The following is an 18,121-nucleotide window of genomic DNA, read 5'->3' as shown; positions in this document are numbered from 1 at the left end:
CTGTGATTGCTATTGTTTCATGCTACTCTAAAATATATATATATATATAAAAACACCCAGCACGCCCCTGCGGGCGGTTTATCCTTCAAGCTCGGGTCCTCTACCAGAGGCCTGGGAGCTTGAGGGTCCTGCGCAGTATCTTAGCTGTTCCCAGGACTGCGCTCTTCTGGACAGAGATCTCCGATGTTGTTCCCGGGATCTGCTGGAGTCACTCGCCTAGCTTGGGAGTCACCGCACCTAGTGCTCCGATTACCACGGGGACCACCATTACCTTCACCCTCCACATCCTCTCGAGCTCTTCTCTGAGCCCTTGGTATTTCTCCAGCTTCTCGTGTTCCTTCTTCCTGATATTGCTGTCATTCGGAACCGCTACATCGATCACTACGCCCGTCTTCTTCTGTTTGTCTACCACCACTATGTCCGGTTGGTTAGCCACCACCATTTTGTCCGTCTGTATCTGGAAGTCCCACAGGATCTTAGCTCGGTCATTCTTCACCACCCTTGGGGGCATCTCCCATTTTGACCTCGGGACTTCCAGGTTATACTCGGCACAGATGTTCCTGTACACTATGCCGGCCACTTGGTTATGGCGTTCCATGTATGCCTTGCCTGCTAGCATCTTGCACCCTGCTGTTATGTGCTGGATTGTCTCTGGGGCATCTTTACACAGCCTGCACCTGGGGTCTTGCCTGGTGTGATAGACCCCAGCCTCTATGGATCTTGTACTCAGAGCTTGTTCTTGTGCTGCCATGATTAGTGCCTCTGTGCTGTCTTTCAGTCCAGCTTTGTCCAGCCACTGGTAGGATTTCTGAATATCAGCCACCTCCTCTATCTGCCGGTGGTACATACCGTGCAGGGGCCTGTCCTTCCATGATGGTTCCTCGTTTCCCTCCTCTTTCTTGGGTTTCTGCTGCCTGAGGTATTCACTGAGCACTCGGTCAGTTGGGGCCATCTTCCCAATGTATTCTTGGATGTTCGTTGTCTCATCCTGGACTGTGGTGCTGACACTCACCAGTCCCCGGCCCCCTTCCTTCCGCTTAGCGTACAGCCTCAGGGTGCTGGACTTGGGGTGAAACCCTCCATGCATGGTAAGGAGCTTTCTTGTCTTTATGTCAGTGGCTTCTATCTCCTCCTTTGGCCAGCCTATTACCCCAGCAGGGTACCTGATCACGGGCAGAGCGTACGTGTTGATGGCCCGGATCTTGTTCTTACCATTCAGCTGACTCCTCAGGACTTGCCTGACCCTCTGCAGGTACTTGGTGGTTGCAGCTTTTCTAGCGGCCTCTTCATGGTTCCCATTTGCCTGCGGGATCCCCAGGTACTTGTAACTGTCCTCTATGTCTGCAATGTTGCCTTCTGGTAGTTCAATCCCCTCAGTTCTGACTACCTTCCCTCTCTTTGTTACCATCCGACTACACTTCTCCAGTCCGAACGACATTCCAATGTCATTGCTGTATAGCCTGGTAGTGTGGATCAGTGAATCGATGTCTCGTTCACTCTTGGCATACAGCTTGATGTCATCCATGTACAGGAGGTGGCTGACAACTGCTCCGTTCCGTAGTCGGTATCCGTAGCCAGTCTTGTTAATGATCTCACTGAGGGGGTTCAGGCCTATGCAGAACAGCAGTGGGGACAGAGCATCTCCTTGGTAGATCCCGCACTTGATGGTGACTTGTGCTATGGGCTTGGAGTTGGCCTCTAGTGTTGTACGCCACATCCCCATTGAGTTCCTGATGAAGGCTCTTAGGGTCCCATTGATCTTGTACAATTCTAGGCATTCCAGTATCCAGCTGTGGGGCATTGAGTCATAGGCCTTCTTGTAATCAATCCAGGCAGTGCACAGGTTGGTCAGTCTGGTCTTGCAGTCTCGGCTGATTGTTCTGTCTACCAGTAGCTGGTGTTTTGCGCCTCTGGTATTCTTGCCAATTCCTTTCTGTGTCCCGCTCATGTATTGACCCATGTGCCTGTTCATCTTAGCCGATATGATGCCTGACAGGAGCTTCCATGTAGTACTGAGGCAGGTTATTGGTCGGTAGTTGGAGGGTACCGGTCCCTTCTTGGGGTCCTTGGGGATCAGGACCGTCCGGCCTTCAGTTAGCCATTCCGGGTGTCTCTCGTTAACTAGCAGCTGGTTAGCAGCACAAATGAACCAGCTGCTAGTTATATATATATATATATATATATATATATATATATATATATATATATATATATATATATATCTCAAAGACCATTGGAGCTCTTCTGAAAGCATATTTTTTTTAACCATCCACACAAAATGAGTTTCTAAATTCATCTGCGAGTGAAATAGGCCATGCAGTTGCAGAGTCATGCCTCATTTTACATCTGCAACATTTAGTCCAAACAATTGCTAAAATAGGTTTTGAGGGAGTTCGCAGAAGTAGCGAGGTCGCTTTTACCTGAAGCTTTGCTGACTGTAAGTATGTAAGTGAGCTGATTCAAATCTCTGCACTTGGAAGCTGTAATTTTGGAAAAAAAAATCTTCATGTATTAATTTGGGGTTTTGTTAGAATACGAGCCATAAATACATAGAGATACATTTACCGCTGCTCTTTATTTTTAACACGGGCTAATGAATGCTAATGAACAATGCAAAGGTTATCCTGAGCTGAAGTTGTATTCTCTGAATCTATGCTGGCAGTTTTCAGTGAATCTTAGAATCATCAGACGTAGCTGTCGTAAATTCTCCCACTTATTAATATTTCAGATATTAGATCAGACAAATGTTCTTATGCAGCATTTGAGAATTGCATATACACAAACCCTACTTTCCCCGTTGGTTGGTACACTACAGGAAACTGAGACACTGCTTTGAAATCCAGGGACACCCGGAAGCTTTGGTACTTGCAGACAAACGCCACAAACTGGATGGGAAGAGACTGAATAAGGTGGATGAAACACTAATAGACTCTTTCTTGTTGAGGCATATTTAATATTTTAAAATCAGAGCGTATGTGCTGTCTAGTGCTGCTTTTGCGTCACAGAAATACTGTATGCATGAAAACTCATGCGAGCATGCACAGCTGAAAAATTTCAAGCTGAAACTCCTTTGAAATTCATGAAAAAAGCATAATTTCCCCTGTGCTGCTCTAAGATAATCCAAACATAATGTTACAGTAATCACAAAGTAATTGTAAGGAATGCTATCTCTGCACTGATCACAGTAAATTGTGCTTAAACAATTCACTTACTAACCACAACAGCTTTAATACATGTGGATCCTGTGTTTATTCAAGATTTGATGCAACAATGTGATTTAGTGGGGGAAAAAAACCAAGAGGAAAAAAACAGAAAAACCTAGCACTTCCCATCAGATTCACTGCATCTGCTTTAGTACTGTATGCAAACAAATGCTTATCAGGACTTATGTAACCTCTAACTTTCTCCATCCTGCATCATATTTCTCCTAAAAAGTACAAAAAGCTTGAAAACACCTCCATAAAACCACACACTGTCTATTCTATGAAAGGCTCACAGATCGACTTTGGAGCCATGATACTTCTGTGTAGCGTGAGCCTTGTGCTATCTTCAGCACTAATGTGCTCAGGGTTGATGTGCGTCTTAGTTATTCAGGTTAATGCGTTCGCCTGTGGGGCATATTTCCATTCTGGCTCCCACTGCACACACATCCTTTTCTGAACTGTGCCACTGCTTTTCACTGACACTGATGGCTTTAGTATGACTACAGCCATAATGCTGAAAAACCCAATATCCTTCAGAGTGATTCGCATTGTAGGAGCCCTCCTTAGTGTGTTTGTGCCTCAGTCGTGTATATCTATAGTACAATAGGACTTATTCTATTCCTATTCCTTTATTTAAAAATCTAACAAAATTCCCAACAGGGATTTGAAAAAGCAAGCCATAAGGTGTAAGTGGAACTACATCTGCCAAATCTTGAACAAAGTAACCAAAGTGACTAAAACCTGGGGTCTAAAAATACAGGAGGTGCATGTGAAACAGCTGTGGCTCAGGTACCTGCACGTGAGTGCTTCATGATAGGGTTTGATGCTGGCGCTGCGGTCCCTTCGCACGGGTCCCGGCTCAATTGTGGGAAGTCCTGTGGCAGAGGTGGTGGTGGTCCACGTGGAAGAGATCCTCCTCAGAAGGCCGGGGTGGAGGCTCCGCCTCAGACGCTGCACAAAATGCACAGTACAGATACACAGTTAACCACCCCGGAAACCTATCTTATCACTTGTTGTTTAATAAAAATCGAAATCAGTGAGTGGCCGCAGGGTCAGAAAACATGACTATTTGCTTTTGTATTAAATAGATAAAAGCTTTAAAAATACTCCCACCTGTAAGATAAAGTTAATGCTTGTTTGCTTTGTCTCCAGGCAAATAAATCATCTGGATGAGATTGTTGTTTTTTCTGCACTTGGCCAATCTGAAACAAATGACGCTGGTGATAACCTGGAACATTTTTCACAATCTGCCTCGCTGGATCCAAGGAGAATAAACCCCGCATCGGACATTAGCAGGCAGCTGTGGCTCTATATAGCACTGTGCAGATGCCTTTCATCATATAGGCTTTAGCCTCTCTGCTTCTTATTCTCTCTGTAAGTCTCTTTTGTCTTGTTCTGTCAGTCACAGGCTTTCTATGTCTATTCTCTCTATTCTTCCTTCCCTGGGATTCCCAGTCTGTGCCCGTGCAATGCCTCCATCTGCTCTGTGCCATGCAGTCATTTGGCACAGCAGCTCTAAACATGGCAGACTCTCTTTCTCCGTCCTCTGCAGAGTGACCTACTAAAGATTGCCTTAGAATCCTGAATGAGCCCATTCACAACAAGGCTTCATATGCTGAGTGCTAGGACACACAAACTCATGTACAGCATTAGGAGCCATGTATCTCACTTACATTACCTTTAGAGCTTTGATGTAACCTTAGTTCCATTCACACAAATTTAAAAGAAAATCTTGTTTCTGCTATGAATACAACCATATTTACCATTTTTTCTATCATCAAAAATCTATGTTTTTCCAATGGTAAAATTGTGCAAGGCTGTAATTTTAAATTTCCATAAAGAAAGCCCTATCACGTTAAAACCAAAAACAGAAATACATGGCACAGAAACACACACAGCAGTGTCGACATTTCATCATTTGTATAACCGTTTAAGAGGGCAGAGTGAGTTTCAACATTTAACAAGTAGTTATTTGTTTTGTCATTCATGGTTTTTTTTTGTAGCCCTTTCAATGGAGTTGCCATTTTGCAATGGAGACAGAGAACATGCCTGTGTTGGACAGAAAATGAGCTTGGAAAACCTTCACTCCTGTTATTCTCCTCCTGGGCAGGCAGAACTGGGCACATTGTCCCTCGGGGGAGGAAAGTCTTAATGAGCACAGTTTCGCAGGCTACTCCACAGGTGCAGTTCATCTTGACTACTTTTCCACAGTTCAGATGATGTAAACGTGCACCTGTCAGACCAGCGACGTGACAACACTTTCCACAACGGCCAGAACAGGTATCGCATAGCTGGACGGTCATGGAGGAGGTCCAGGTTTGCTTACACGCTTGTCGGTCTTTGCAGCCTTTAGAGGAATACATTCACCTCCATGTCGCCTCTCCTCTTCTACTCCGCTCCTCACATTCGTGCGCACACACTCTGTATGGCTCTGCACATCTGTCATGTTGACACAGCTGCAGCTATGAAGGGAAGAACAGTGCTCCAAGCGCTCTATTTTTCTTCACTCAACTCTACAAAAATACTCCTTCATTTGATGCTAAAAGTTCTGAGAGCAGGAAGCACTCATTAGCTGAAACATGGGCTAAAAGATTAACATGTGTGGGGAGTGCTGTGTGGTATATAAATCATTTGGCCTTAATAAGGTGGACCACATTTCCATCCAAGGAATATTTCACTGTTTCCAAATAAAATTATTTTGTTTCAGCCTCTTGACTACTTCTGATTAACACGTTTGACTTTTCTTTTAAGGATGAAAAATATCCCTTCTTTCATCTTTGGTTCCAAGGGCTACATTTCTTTGTGTTAACTCATTTTGTTACCTTGTGGATGGATGTCTTCTCTCCTTTCTCAGGTACCTCCTCTGAGTCAGAGCAGGTGTAGACATCGCTGGGGTTATGCAGGGGGGCAGGGCGTGGCCGGTGCAGGGGCTGGAAAGTGAGCTGGGTGGTAAGCATGTTGCTGACGGCCCGCAGCGACGTGCAGGTGTTGGGTGGGAGAGAGGGGTCAGCCAGCAGGTCTGTAATTAGTCCATGGGCTTCTCCCATCACTGCTATGTCCACCATGACAGTTGTGCCTGATGACTGTAGGATGACAAGGAGACAACGAAGAGTTAATCATCATTGCAACAGTAGCTGATGTGAGCTGATGCTAATTAACGGCTGAGTCTGATAGCGGCCGTGTTCCGCTTCTCGATGGCAGGCATGAAGAGCGGGTGTGTAAACTATGTCAGCAGCTCCTTTCTGAGTATATAATGTGGTTAACTGTGACACCTGAATTTCTTTTGTTGTTTATGCTAAAGAACTGGTAGTCAAACTATGCTGAAGGTTAGATGGTGTTTTTACATTAAGACAATTTCTTTTTTAGTGACTACTTTTAGGATAAACTGGAACATTCTGTCATGGAATTCATGGACTGAGAAAAAACACTTCCAGAAATCATTGTCTGTGAACACAAGTCACAAAGATGAGACCATATGTGAACATGATTCAGAAACACTGTTTTTCTGGCCAAAACACACTTCAAAAGCCTTCATGTCTGGTGGCATGGGGGGTGTATTAGTGCCTATTCAGCTAGCTCATCTGGAAAGGGAGCAGTCTTTTTAAGGAAGGCCTTTCATATTTCAGCAAGACAATACTAAAGCACACATAAATCTTTCACCAAGTGAAGACATTTTATGAGATGAAAAATCTAACATTTTTTCTTAAAATGGTAAATTGTCTCAGTTTAAACATAAACATTACATATAAACATTTTCTATGTTCCATTGTGAATAAAATGTGAGTTTATAAGATTTGCAAATTACGGCATTTTACACAGTGCCCTAAAACTTTTTTCGGAGTTGGGGTTATAAAACCTTTAAAAACTATAAGACCTGTAAGTCCTAGAATCAAAGGGAATCCATTGACATGCCAAATAATCACTGGATGTTATTTGGCCTGCCAGTGTCAGTGGCTAATATTTATCTGGGTGGCTGTAGCTCAGGTGGCAGAGCCGGTCAGCCAATAATCAGAAGGTTGGTGGTTCGATCCCAGGCTGCCTCCTGGCTGCATGCCAAATATCCTTGGGCAAGATACTAACCCCATGTTGCCTACTGGTGGTGGTCAGATCGTTGTACAAGTTGTTATTCTAGCAATTTATGCTGTGGTATCTGTTGATTTTCAGTCTTGAATTCCAGTGCATCCTTAAGAATTTGAACTTTTAAATAAACAGTTTGGAATATATGAATGGCACGTCTTTATACAGCACTCTGCTAGTAGTCAAGTTACTTGAAAAAAGTAATCAGTAACCAATTACTGATTACTTCCCCAAAAAAGTAACCCCGTTACTTTACTGGTTACTTATTTTCAAAAGTAATTAATTACTTAGTTACTTTTTAAAAACACGATTTACAACCTGAATAGGTGATAAAGCGATAGATCTTTCAGCCCAATTCTGCTTTTTGTGCATAATCCATCATACAAAATGTAATCAAATGGAAAAGTCCCTTTTTAAAACTTGTTTTATTAGTTTTAATCTTTTAACTTTATGCATCAAGCAAACATTTAATTATATGCAACATTCTCTGACTGGAAGATATTTGTTTAACATTTAAACCTATTTTCTGCACATTCCAGCACATATAATTTTTTTTTTTTGCGTTTACACTCACTCTTTCAAATAGATGCAAGTAAAACACAGCAGAAAATAAATAAAGTCAAAGACTCAGCGGTCCTGTTGCTCTATTTTCACCTGTAAAGCAGGAGTGGCGTAGGCGGAGGTTTACACTGGTGCAGGTGTGCTGCAGCGGTTAGTTGAAGAATCCGCGAGTTTCTCTGTGAATTTCCCATTACGTGGTAGCGCACTCGGTGCTTGCTTGGAAGTTTAGGGGTTTTTTTTCACTGTAAAAAGAAGTTTTCTTCCCACGCACAACGCTAATGGACGCTAATGTTTTTGTCACTTTTTATGGAATCAAACTTAAAGTAAGGTCAGTACTTCCACGCTTTAAACGCTGCACGCTCATACTCTCTCCTGCACTCGATATGTGATCCATTGTTGATCTGCACACAGCTGTTGCCACGAATAGCGCACTCGCTTACGTCACTGTCATGAGACATTCTGCAAAAAAATCACGGTTTTAGTAATGCAGTAACGCAGCGTTCCTACGGGAAAGTAACGGTAATCTAATTACCGTTTTTGCAATAGTAATCCCTTACTTTACTCGTTACTTGAAAAAAGTAATCGGATTACAGCAACGAGTTACAAGTAACGCGTTACTGCCCATCTCTGGTCATTAGACAACATTAATCTTTGGCTCTCTTCCATTGTGTCTTTGTCCTGTCATCCTCTCCTCTGCAGATAGCCACCCTCCCTGAGCCTAGTTCTTCTGCAGGTTTCTTCCTGTTAAAAGGGAGTTTTTCCTTCCCACTGTCTCCAAGGCATTTGCTCATATGCGTCATGTAATTGTTGGGGTTTTCTCTGTTTTGTTGTAGGGTCTTTACATTACAATATAAAGCGCCTTGAGGCAACGGTTGATTTGGCGCTACATAAATAAAACCGAGTTGAATTGATTTGATATGAATTGAATTCATGTCATGATGTTACTGTATGGTATATGTAAATGCAGTGTTGGTGGCTTGTGTGTGTGTTTCAGAAGTGACTAAATAGAAATTTGGGATTAAGTATATATTCAGGATTATGCATTTTAATTCAATGCTGTCTTTCTACGGGGCATTAAAACATGACTGAAAAATTAAATGAGACAACAATCTATGAATAAAATCTTAAGCATTAAAAATATACAGATCTTGATTTTCCTGCTTTCCAGTGGTGTCTGTGCATATAATCATTAAAAAAAATTATTAAAAAGTTCAAAGTCATCAATTGTTTTGTTCAACTTTTACAGCATATCTTTTATGTAGAGTGACGCTGCGAAATCCCTTGAAATGTGCATTTAGTTCAGGAAAAAACAACAACATCAGAAAACAAATTATACAAATGCTAAGTAGCCAATCGCATAAATAAACAAGATCCAAACCCAACACATAAAGATATAAAAACAAGAAATAGTCCTTTTTGTGCCACTATTAAGTATAGAAATATATTCAGTAGTAGTGTTAGACTTTGCCAGGGTTTGTTTTATAGCTGTGGTGTTACACAGGCACACATACAAACACGCAAACTTACATCCACTCATAGATCAAAGTCTTTATTTTTGCCTTATATGGCTCTTTTTAAAACATGAGAAGGAGGAGTACAGCGATGTACTTCACAGTAGTAGACCTCGATATTCTAGCAGCCTGTTAACTATCCGCATAACAACATAAGTTTGAAACACGTTCAGCACAGATGTGGATTACTTGATCCTTGTTGAATGGACTCATTAGCAGTGTCTCAAATAGAATCTGACCTTTGGCCTCCTCACTCCTGACCTCTCAGATGGCCAACAGCCATCGTCTGTTTCTGACCGTCTGCTGCACAGCTTTCAAGGCATCGGCGCTGCGCGAGTCAGCCTTGTTTTCACAGGGTAAAGTGAAAAGTTCACAACCCACTCTTAATTGCTGTGCCTTGAGCAGTTGAACAACCACAGCTAAACACAGGTCAGTCCTGGCTGCCAGCTAATTTATCTAATAAGCCCACGAGTTCCCTTTTTCCCCCAAAGAATGTTATCAGATTTTTTTCTCCCCCCAGTGTCCCATTCACTTTGACACCAGCTGCCGGGCACCCAGATTTATTTTATTTACACTGGCTAAGTAGCAAGCGGTTGACGTTAACAACACGTGTGTATACCTTTCATTCGTCTCCTCTTGTGGGAACAGAGAAGGTCTCGCATTTTGTTTTCCTAGTATCCTATCAGATAAGTTGGTGTATTTATACACGTTTTCCTGTTGGTCTGCAAGAATACAAAAGGCATGTGTTCTCTGAGTTTAAGCAAAGTCCTCCACATAGGGTGACCCACGCATGATGACACGCAGACATCCTCTAAAAGGTGAATGGAACACTTCTGGACAGATCATCGTTTATCCCCGCTGCCCTCTGTTGTCCCGCTCACATTTCCTATACTCTTTTACTTTACACTGCGAGCATGAGATGTAAACACCTGTCTTTCAGCTCATTTATTGCCTGATTTAAGAGTTCGCTAAATAGGGGGTTAAACAAAAGTATGGTGGCTGAAAAACATCTGGCTGGACAAAAACAACAGTGATCCTTAGGGGGTCTCAGTGGCTCCAAACGCACATGCACGTACACACGCAAACTCATCTGCTACTTCTGCAAACTCTGTCTTTTGTTTTCACGCGACAGCCGCAACTCCGAAGCGAAGTGAAAACATAAAGAAGGCACTAAAGTCTGATAAGTGAATACAGAGAGGGCATCATTTTAAGCATGCAATGCAAGGACAGATGAACACTCTGTAAGGAATATGAACACTGCATGACTAAGTGGCCATAAGAGTAAGTAAGTAAGTAAGTAAGTAAAATTTTATTTATATAGCACATTTCTAGATAGAGATCACAAAGTGCTTTACAAGATATAACAGATTAAAAAGACAAAATACAAACAAAGTTAGCAAAAGGCAGTTTTAAAAAGATGTGTTTTTAGCTGTTTTTTAAAAGTAATCAATGAATCAGCGGATCGTAAGTCCTGAGGAAGGGAATTCCACAGTCTGGATGTTAATGATGAAAGCACCGGGTCTGAAACTGAACTTAGAGTAAGCAACTTAAAGCTAAGAGCAGGACATGAACATTCAAGCGTAGTGAAAGACTCCAGGTGCTGGGTTAGTGTTTGAGGTGGGAGTTTTTGGACACAGTGGAATTCGTAGTATTTCTATTACTCGAAAAGCTAGCGAAGCCTGTCTGCTATAACACTTAAGCCATTCCCTTGCTCTGTGAGACCTATATAAAATTTAGACATGAGGAGTTTAAACTTTGAGCTATTAAAAGCACATTGTAGGAAACATAAAGAATGTGAAATCCCAACTATCCCTGCCTTTCAGCTTTTACTTATGCCTCAAAAGATGCGTCTTGCCCAGAAAATACCTCCCGATGTTCCCAATGTTTCAACAGTCTGCAACATAACACTTGAGAATCATCAATGGATGTCCTGGAATAGATGACATTGTAAGTGAGTTATGTAATATCCAAAAATTATATAAGCACTTTGTGTAAAGGTTAGATGTTTGGTCTAATTCATAGGCAGGCTTCACTTGGAGACAGATGTGACCGCTACAAAATAGACCTTTCTTCACTTAGACACATGCGTGTTTGTAAACTAAATAATGATCAAATATATTCAAACAATGGGTTTTAACATTTAGGAATAGTACATCGTACATATGGTTATTCCTTTAAAAAAGAACTTATGCTATTCTCCTTCACAATTATTAAAAGTTTGAAATTTAGAAAAGTTTGCGCACTTGCTAAGAGATCAACAAGAAGGTACATGGTGTTATTAATTATTTAACAACACTGAGCCAAAAAGCAGAAGCACTGTGTGAAAAAATAAGTGCGCCCCATGATTCAGTAGTTTGTCTAACCGCTTTTACAAGCTGCAATAACTTAAAGTAATCATTTTCTATATGACTTTATCAGTCTCTCACGGTTGTGGAGGAATTTTGGCCCATTATTTTTCACAGTGTTGTTTCAGTTTAGTGAGGTTTACGGGTATTTGTTTACACATAGCTCTCTTAAGGTCAGCATTTCAATCAGGTTGAGGTCTGGACTTTGACTGGACCGTTGCAACACCTCGATTCTTCTCTTTTTCTGCCATTCTGTTGTAGATTTGCTGCTCTGCTTGGAATCATTGAGCATACATATCACAGCCTGGCTGCCTTAGTAATTTGAACACAAATCTTTTAATATGTCAAATAAAATCCTTACTAAGAATAATAACGATTTGTATTTACTAACATAGAGTTTCTCCAAGCGTTGCAGGGTCTGATCTTGGGATGGATTTGCTGGGACGTTCACGCCTTTGCTAGGATGTCCACTTATGGCATTGTGTTAACTAATTCAGTTGATTTTTGTTGAATAAATAATGAGACGGTGTAGTATGCTGTGTTTTGGAGTTGATTTGAGGCTGTATTTATCTCATTTTAAGACCCGCTAAAGACTTTCTTTTTTGCAGATTTTTTTTAATTATGTCCTGCTATGCAAAACCATAAAGAAGGTGTAATATTTTTTTAACCATGACTGTAAATGCAGCTTGCTAACGAAGTTTGCTGAAGTTAGCCAATTACTTTGCACTCCACTCTCGTCTAAATATGGCTACTCCCAGCTCTCAAAAGATCCTGTCAGCCATAATTATTTAAAAGTCCAAAAAACAGTGGGAGGCCTTGTGCTGGTTAAGCTCATCTTTTATTTACAGTCTATGTTAACTAAGTTAATTTTGCTGACTCGATAGTTGTTTAAAAAGAAACAGAAAAGTTCAATTTAATCACAACAACAGTTGCCTCCAGGCTTGACAAACGTGGCTACACTCCTGCTTGTAGCTATAAAGCATGTTTTGCATTAACCTTTTACAAAAAGCTTGCTGATCTTAACCACCAATTTATCCTCCTAGTTTGATCACAAAATTACCAGAAATGTGTGCCCTATTAGTCACACACTCCGAACTGTTAGGGGGTTGACATGCTACATTAGGTAAACCTGACTACCATCATCAATAAACAGAATTTATGACTGCTCAAAAAGCTAAGTCATATACTAAACCATGCATGAACAGTCTGTTATGACATTGTACAATGAATAACAGCAGTGCACATGATCAATGGTCTTAATTGTTTATGTGAACACACTTTAGAACCGTACATCAATAGCCATGCCATAGATTAGCACCCGAGCAGCAGTTCATATAAACTAAACTGAGGGCCATTCAAAACAAACCAGCAATCATTCCTGAAGAGTGAGAGTCTGTTTTTTTTCCTCTGTACTAATATATGGCCTATACGCAATTGTGTAGGTAGGTTTAGCTGTAGAAATGTACCGCAAAATACAATGTGTTATTAGCGGATGCTTCTTAGTAGGGGTTAACCTGAAGATGACCTGACCTCACGATAAACAGTTAATTTAAAGGCCTATGACACTATGTTTAATTAATTTTAAATATATGCACAAACTGTACATTTTGGAGAATTAGCTGTTACAAACAACATTGCTGACCAGTGCAACCACCCAGAACAGTGGAAATATGATTACTGGTGTTCCTGCTGTGTCCCCATGTCTTTTGCCAAAAACTTTGAGGATGACAGATGAAATATACTCGGTGCAACAAACAAAATCCTAATCCTTCTGTCTAATGATGATTATTAATGGAATACACAGACAGGAAGGTCACATATTTGTAATTTTTGAGAGAGTCCACTTGATGCACCTTTAACCTCTCGGCTCACTCATCTAAACATACAGTCATCTGAGCCTCTAGTAAAGTAACAGTGATATGTGGGCCTCTGAAAATTGTGCAATGGTGAGAATATAATGTGTCCCAGAGGGAAGCTGAAGGTCCGGCAATAATGTAAGCAACTCTGCTTTTTCATAAGGTACATATACTGCAGAGCTTATTTTGCAATTAACCCCACGCAAAAAAAAAAATAAAGAAAAAAAAGAAAAATGGGAAGAGCAAGAATGTGCTGAGCAAGAAGCTGGGGAATATATCTGGAAATAATTTAGTGTGTTCCTTACTTTGACTTTATTTACCCAAAACTTTGACCACCTTTGAAATAATCATTACCATGCAGTTTTCAGTTTCAGCGGTAGCGCAGCTAACGTAATGGCCTTGATTGCATCTGTCGGGTTGGATTAGGCGAACAGAAGCTAGGGAGACGACGATGTTCTCTAGAATAACAGAGGAGTGATACAGTATGAATCACAGCATAAGGGTAACACAAAACTCCACTGAGACGCTCCGAAATCCCAGCCAAAGCTTGTGAAGCAGCACTACCCTTCTCACTTTCAGACCAACGCTCGGCCCCACTGCGACCCAACTCTCCTCACAAACCTTCCGACTGACTGAGCCAGGTCCCGGCTCTGCAGCCAGGGTACAATTACACGCTATTATATATTTTATTAAAACGTGGCTCGTCTGGGAGGTTGTACGAGGTGTCAAAACAAAACAAAAAAGCATAACTGCCTCATTTATGATTTACTGGGAAAGGTCAAGCCCACTGACCCTTCACATTTCTCTTCCACATATTTCATTGTGTATAATTCCAGCAAAGGAGCCCACTAATATAGCTAATATGCAAAAAACAGAAGCTGTGAGACAGAGTGGTAGAGGCAGAAGCTAAAAAAAGGATATATAAGAATATATATATATATATATATATATATATGTGTATATATATATGTGTATATGTGTATATATATATATATATGTGTGTGTGTGTGTGTGTGTGTGTGTGTGTGTGTGTGTGTGTGTGTGTGTGTGTGTGTGTGTGTAAAACCAGAGGTTAATGTATTCATCATGAGCACATCAGTGCACACACTCATGTGTTTAGAGAATATGAGCAGATATACTAAAATTAAAAGTAATTTGAAAAAACTAAGTCTTAAAAGTGGCAATTCATCTATATTATTCCATTTTTTATTTATTTTTTTCAGGCATTGGATAGTCAAAAGCACAAGTAGTTCAGTGTTTTCATTCTATATCACCCTTAAATTCACTCTTGCCACAGGACACTGCGTAATGAGAAAATAATCTACTAGATTCTTATTATGGGACCAACCACAAAGACGTCAGAGAAATTTTCCAACTTCCAAACTTGCAGTTTCAAAAATGTTGATCAGTGTTTGAAGCGCTCACAGCGATTTCTGAAAAATCTTCTACATGACTGCGATGTCATGCTGTAATTTAGAATAACATCCACAAAATCTGGGCCTACAAGTACTCTTTTCTCCGATAATCTCCTCGGGTAATATTCCAAAACCGATGTATCTCCAAGTTGAATACAAATATTTAAAAAGCTCTTTTCCATACATAACTTCACTGTCAATTCCTAAGCTAAAACATCCACCGCAAGCTTTGCACGGGGGAAAAGAAAAAAAAGAAGAAGAAGAAGATGTGGTTTGGAAAATGAGCCTGCTAATGTGTGCATGTTGGCGAATGCGACGCAGTGGAGATCAATCAAGCGCTCCGGTTCTCTCTGTGTGATTTACACACGCTATGAGGTGCTATAGTGAAGTGCAACCGGCCTCTCTGACCGACAACGTGGTCCAAGACAGCGGAGCCAAGGGAAAATAGCCACAAGATGGAGAGAGATGCCAACATAAGCCCCGACTTCTTACATGTCTTGTCAGTCCTTGGACTATTACAGGATTCCACTGACGAATGCACTGCACTAGTCCAAATAAAAAAGACAGAACTGACCACTGAATCTAAATGGCAGCTAAGGGAATGCATCAATCAAAAAATATGTGCTCGCTGGCCTCGGACAATATTTTAAGAGGGTAGCATGCGATTGAAAATTTCTTCTCCGTGAGGGGAGCGGGATTTTACTGTAAGGCTGATTTTAGCAAAACTGCATTAGCTGTATCTCTTGTTAAATTATATGCTGTAATTTTCAAGTCTAATCCTGCTCTGTACAGTTTTTGACACTATCCCCCCACTCTGCCTTACCCTGAACTACAGCTTTTGCAACATCTGTTGCTACTCAAGCATACATCGTCAGCAAAGACACAGCGTCTATTTATTTCCAAAGGATATCCTCCTGATAGGAGACCATGCAGTACAGGACACACGCATAGTGTATACGGCCACGCCAGTGCCAAGGGCATTGTTTGTTATCCGTGTCCTCCAGAGTCCTGCCCTGTGGCACTGTAGCAACTCAATACATAAATTTAAACATACACATGCGCACACAAAGATGGAGATGGTACAGTAATGTCGAGGATGTGGCTGTGCCTGCCCTCTACAAGCTGCGTCCCCTACACTGAACTATTCCCTTGATCTTTGGTGGCTTTCGCAGCTCCTCAGAGCCAACTCACATGCACGCGTCCTTTAAACTAACAGTGCAACAAGGACACTGGTGGGAAGAGAAATGCTGTTTAAGCACTACTAAAATAAGTGGGTGTGAACAGGCCAGTTAGCGGTAGGGTTTATGGTGTTTGCGTCATTTATAAGGTGCATGTAGGCGAATACTAGAGATCGGGGATGTAGATCCTGTTCTCTCTTCTCTCTGTCTCTCTTTTTCTTTTTCTTGTGGACACTGCTAACCTGTGATCCTCGGGAGCCTCTCTTGTGGTCCCAATCCGAACGGGGGAGCATCTGTGGGAAACAAAAACAGAAACATGTTCAAACCACAGTCCTGCACATCCTGTTTCTGTTCGCTTCCTACAACAGCAGCAGCGCCACCATAATGCAGATAAACTCTGCTCAAGCAGAATAGAAAGGAAAAAGAAGCAAAGAAGTGGAAGAAGTGTGGGGGAAATGGAAACGCTCATAAAAGCAAAAATGGGTTTTGTCTATTTTTTTCACTTTCCATTAAGCACAGACGTCTAATGCAATTTCACAGTCAGGTTTGGTTTACTTTAGCTCTTATTCACCGCCTAAGGGGCTGTTGAAGGCTGAGGATTTTTACGCTGTTTAATTACCAGCCACTGTGTCCTCCCACAGGCCTTGTAAACCCGTTTTCCACCTTCTTGGGAGTAACTAAATGCAGGAGTGCAGCGACTGTCACTGATGGTTGGTGGGCACACTGCAGAGCCAAGTCAACGTTAGCCACCCCTCTGCCCAACTGGCTCTGTTAGGGCTTTCTGCCCCATAAGTGAGAAGTCCTGAGAACCCCAGCAGGCTGCTTTGACAAATTGCTGCTGCACACACTGAGGCAAGAGGCTCCAGCATAAGAGCCAATTTGATAATTCAGGTGTAATTTACTGTGTCAGTGTAGGTCATTGAGTTGTGTCATGCTGTGAGTAAAAACATTAGGAAAACAGTGGGTTTTCATTTGCCGGTGCTGTGGGCTTGTGTGGGCTTGTGTGGGCAGCGCTGTTGTTTAGCTTTTTTTCCCCCACAGTGCTGCTTTGTTTTAAACAAATGCAATTTTAGAGTTATTGTTACTGCTGCCCAATTAGGGTAATTTAGTTTTATATATTTTTTTGCCTTCTTGTACCCATTAATGAACTGGGATTGTACCTTCTTAATAAACTGGGATTTTACCCCCACTACACTTTGGAGGCCAACAGAAAATTTGCTTTTTTTATTCACAGCATTTAAATTTTTATTCAAAAAAATTTGTTAATTTTAAGTGTCATTTTTTACAATTGGGAAAAAATGCCTCGGTTTACGGCCAGGTGTACAAAATCACTGAAAAAAATTAAGCAGGTTATTGTTTTTGTTACTGGGTACTTCAAATCTAAAGTATGTGTCTTTAACGTTAAATAATTAATACTCAATAAGCAGCAATCAAAAATAAAGTTTTGGTAATAAAGCTTCTGGGTATTATCTATGAACAGTTTCACACTTCATCTGCACTGCGTGGGCACCGTTTAATCACACGTGATTGACAGTGGCCAAAATAAGCAAACAACCCTCCAGCTGTCACCACACTTGAAGTCAAGTATTGCTAAAATCCAGCAAATCCTTTTTTCCATCTGAGCTCTACCTACTTCTAAATTGTGAAAAAAGAAGAAGAAGCAAAGACAGAAACTTCTCATGTGAGAAAACAGAAGCAGCTCCAAATTTGGGAGAAAGTCGCACAGGATCCATCGCTCATAGTCAGAAGTAGTAGGTTGTTTAGCAGTGAGGGGAAACAGTTTTTAAGGTCTTGAATTTAGGAGTCACAGCAGCTTTAAATTGCTTTAATAAGCAACAGCTTCGACATATTTTGTGGCAAAATGTAAAGTGCAATCTGCTGTTAAGTTTGTGGGACAGTTATTGTATCGCTCATCCTTTTAGTCAAGGTTTTCACAACAATGGGTACTGCAGCACAAAATGTGGTGACCGTGACA

The 18,121-nt window shown here is 41.3% G+C and overlaps 1 protein-coding gene across 2 annotated transcripts in view; it reads right to left on the bottom strand.

The window, feature by feature from the left end:
• LOC147324904 (cGMP-inhibited 3',5'-cyclic phosphodiesterase 3A-like) overlaps nt 1-18,121 on the bottom strand; it is an 88,574-nt gene that overhangs the window by 24,413 nt on the left and 46,040 nt on the right. For both annotated transcript variants that reach the window (XM_086299070.1, XM_086299069.1), the window contains exons 2-4: nt 16,389-16,439; nt 6,026-6,286; nt 3,997-4,154 (exon numbers count right to left, since the gene is read on the bottom strand). In XM_086299070.1, the coding sequence (XP_086155196.1) occupies nt 3,997-4,154; nt 6,026-6,286; nt 16,389-16,439 (470 nt within the window). The remainder of the gene's footprint in view (nt 1-3,996; nt 4,155-6,025; nt 6,287-16,388; nt 16,440-18,121) is intronic.

Source organism: Aulonocara sp. 'chitande type north' Nkhata Bay, linkage group LG7, assembly GCF_057382095.1.
Source record: "Aulonocara sp. 'chitande type north' Nkhata Bay isolate Kocher_YH1m ecotype deep benthic linkage group LG7, A_spYH_male_GT1.1, whole genome shotgun sequence".
Taxonomy (NCBI): Eukaryota; Metazoa; Chordata; class Actinopteri; order Cichliformes; family Cichlidae; genus Aulonocara; species Aulonocara sp. 'chitande type north' Nkhata Bay.
Note: the sequence above shows the minus strand (reverse complement) of the source record. Positions and strands in the feature narration are given on the sequence as shown.